Source organism: Chaetura pelagica, unplaced genomic scaffold (assembly GCF_000747805.2).
Source record: "Chaetura pelagica isolate M959 unplaced genomic scaffold, ChaPel_1.0 scaffold812, whole genome shotgun sequence".
Lineage (NCBI taxonomy): Eukaryota > Metazoa > Chordata > Aves > Apodiformes > Apodidae > Chaetura > Chaetura pelagica.
In genome coordinates this window covers 1-3,867 of record NW_009952451.1, presented here as the reverse complement: position 1 = coordinate 3,867, position 3,867 = coordinate 1, and the positions used below count along the sequence as shown (strand labels likewise).

General features: G+C 33.5%; 1 gene segment (V, D, J or C); it reads left to right on the top strand.

Annotated features, from left to right (window-relative positions):
* LOC104398448 overlaps positions 1 to 524 on the top strand; it is a 6,684-nt gene extending 6,160 nt beyond the window's left edge. Inside the window, 1 exon segment of the C gene segment in view lies at positions 130 to 524. Coding sequence covers positions 130 to 524 — 395 coding nt within the window.
* Positions 525 to 3,867: the final 3,343 nt, after the last annotated feature.

The window sequence follows — 3,867 nt, the reverse complement described above, 5'->3', positions numbered from 1 at the left end:
CCGCGCGGCCGCCGCGCCCTCCATTCCCGGCGGTTTTCGCCGCCGTTTCCTCCTCCCCTTCCCCCCCTCCCCGTTTCTCGACGCGCTGATGACGTCACCGATGACGTCCCCTTCTCCCCACCCCCCCAGGTCGTGACGTCAAAGCCCCTTCCATCTACGTCTTCCCCCCTCCCGCCGAGCAATTGGCCGCGCACGAAACCGCCACCGTCACCTGCTTGGCCAAAGGCTTCAACCCCCCCGACATCTTCTTCCGGTGGCTCCGCAACGGCGCCGTCATCCCGGAAGCCGATTACGTCACCACGCCGGCCATGTTGGAAGCTCAACGCGCCACTTCCTACGTCGCTTACAGCTCCTTGAGCATCGGGGGCGACGATTGGGCGGCCGGGAACGTTTACACTTGTTTGGTGGGGCACGAGGAGCTTCCCATGCAGGTGACGCAGAAATCGGTCGACAAAGCTTCCGGTAAACCCGCCAACGTCAACGTCTCCCTCGTCCTCTCCGACTTGGCCAACACTTGTTATTAAACCCACCCCCTTTTCTACTTTCACCCAGCAAAAAAAAAATATCAAAAAGCAAAAAAAAAAACCAATAAAAAAATCGATTTGATAAAAAAATGTGAATTTTTTCCCCTTTTTTCACCTCTTTTCTTGCTGCTTCGACCTCCCAGAGTTCAAATTATTCCCCCTTTTGGAAAGTTTTTCAGGGAGGAAAGAGAGAGATTGAAAGAAACAACCTGAAAATGGCCAAAAAATAGGGATTTTGGGGGGAAAATGGCAGGAAAATAACGATTTGAGCTTAAAAAGTGCAATAAAGTAGCGATTTTCATTTAAAAATTGCAATAAAATAACAATTTCCCTCTTAAAAATGCAATAAAATAACAATTTTAATTTAAAAATTGCAATAAATTAGTGATTTTCCCTTTAAAAAATGCAATAAAATAGCAATTTTCAATTTAAAATTGCAATAAATTAGTGATTTTCCCTTTAAAAATGCAATAAAATAACGATTTTCATTTAAAAATGCAATAAAATAGGGATTTTCATATAAAAAATGCAATAAAATAGGGGTTTTCATTTTAAAATTGCAATAAAATAGGGATTTTCCTTTTAAAATTGCAATAAAATAGGGATTTTCATTTTAAAATTGCAATAAAATAGGGGTTTTCATTTTAAAATTGCAATAAATTAGTGATTTTCCTTTTAAAAATGCAATAAAATAGCGATTTTCCTTTAAAAATTGCAATAAAATAGGAATTTTCCTCTTAAAAATGCAATAAAATGGTGATTTTCCTCTTAAAAATGCAATAAAAGAGGGATTTTAATTTAAAAATTTCAATAAATTAGTGATTTTTCCTTTAAAAAGTGCAATAAAATAATGATTTTCATTTAAAAATTGCAATAAAATAGTGATTTTCCTTTAGAAAATGCAATAAAATAGGGATTTTCATTTAAAAATTGCAATAAAATAGTGATTTTTCATTTAAAAATTGCAATAAAATAACAATTTTAAGGAAAAAATGCCAATAAAATATCCATTTTAATTTAAAAATTGCAATAAAATATTGATCTTAAGGGGAAAATGGCAATAAAATAACAATTTTCATGAAAAAAATTGTCTAAAATATCCATTTTGATTTAAAAATTGTAATAAAATCTCGATTTACATTGAAAAATTGCAATAAAATATTGATTTTAATAAAAAACTGCAATAAAATATCGATTTTAATTAAAAATGGCAATAAAATATCGATTTTAATTTTTAAATGGCAATAAATTAACAATTTTAATTTAAATTTTGCATTAAAATAGCGATTTGAATGAAAAAATTGAATAAATTGGCAACTTTAATTTAAAAAATGGAATAAAATTGCAATTTTACTTTAAAAATGGCAATAAAATATCAATTTTCTCCCCCAAAAAGTGTTTTTTTTCCCATTTCCCCTCATTTTTCATCACTTTTCCAACCCCTGGAATGCAACAAACCTCACAAAAATGACCAAAAAAATGGAGTTTATGCTAAAAAATTAAAATTTTCCCCAGTTTATGTTTAAATTTGGGGAAAAAAGCAAAAAAACCTCCCAAAATAATATAAAAATGGCAATAAAATATGGATTTTCTTTTTAAAAATGTGATTTTTCCTCATTTTTACCCTCATTTTTTGGCATTTGGCACAATCAAAATATATTTTAAAATTAAAATTTTGCCTGTATTATCTTTATGTTTCATTTTTGGTTGAAAATTGGAGGTTTGGGGATTGAAGGATGAAAAATGATGGGGGGAAGAAGAGAAAAGAAGAGGAAGCCCTGAAATTTGGGGTCAAAACCTCGGATTTTGGGGTTAAATTGTGGATTTTGGGGCAGAAAAATCAGGATTGTGGGTCAAAATCATAATTTTTGTGTGAAAAAATCACCAGTTTAAAGGTTTAAATCCCAAATTTTGGGGTTAAAAATGGAATTTGGGGGTAAAAATTGAATTTTGGGGGTAAAAATCAGCAATTTGGGGGGTTGAGTCTCAAATTTTGGAGTTAAACCCCCAGATTTTGGGCTGAAAATTTGGGGTTTTAAAAAATAAAACACCAATTTGGGTCAAAATCTCCATTTTGAGGGTAAAATTCCCCAAGTTTTGGGTTTAAATCCTGAATTTTGGGGTTAAACCCCAAGATGTTGGGGTAGAAATCAGGATTTTGAGGTGTAAATCCCCAACTTTGGGGTAAAAATATCCAAATTTGATGCAAAATCCCCAATTTTGGGGCAAAAAGTCTCAATTGTGGGGGTTCTAACCCTGGATTTTGGGGCACAAGGCCAAGTTTTGGGGTTCGACCCTTGAATTTTGGGTACAAACTCCAAATTCAGGTAAAACCACAAATGTTGAGGTAAAAACTCCAAATGTTGAGGTGAACCCACAAATTTTGAGGTAAAATTGCCAATTTTTGAGGTAAAAATGCCAATTTTTGAGGTAAAACCTCCACATATTGAGGTAAAAACTCTAAATTTTGAGGTAAAATCACAAATGTTGAGGTAAAAATGCCAAATTTTGAGCTAAAAATGCCTTTTTTTGAGGTAAAATTGCCAAATGTTGAGGTAAAACCACAGATTTTGAGGTAAAAATGCTAAATTTTGAGGTAAAACCTCCAGATTCTGAGGTAAAAACTCCAAAATTTGAGGTAAAAATGCTGAATTTTGAGGTAAAACCTTCAGATTTTGAAATAAAACCACAAATGTTGAGGTAAAAATGCCAATTTTGAAGGTAAAATAATAAATTTTGAGGTGAAAATGCCAAATTCTGAGGTAAAACCTCCAGATTTTGAAGTAAAACCTCCAAATTTTGAGGTAAAATCACAAATGTTGAGGTGAAAATGCCAAATTCTGAGGTCAACCCCCCAGATTTTGAAGTAAAACCACAAATGTTGAGGTAAAACCTCCACATTTTGAGGTAAAACCACAAATGTTGAGGTAAAACCTCCAGATTTTGAAGTAAAAACTCCAAATTTTGAGGTAAAACCACAAATTATGAGGTAAAAATGCCAAATTCTGAGGTCAACCCCCCAGATTTTGAGGTAAAAACTCTAAATTTTTAAGTAAAACCACAAATGTTGAGGTAAAAATGCCAAATGTTGAGGTAAACCCACGAATTTTGAGGTAAAAATGCCAATTTTGGAGGTAAAATAATAAATTTTGAGGTGAAAATTCCAAATTCTGAGGTAAAACCTCCAGATTTTGAAGTAAAACCTCCCAATTTTGAGGTAAAACCACAAATGTTGAGGTTCAAATGCTAAATTTTTAGGTGAAACCTCCAGATTTTGAAGTAAAATCACAAATGTTGAGGTAAAATCTCCCAATTTTGAAGTAAAACCACAAATTTTGAGGTA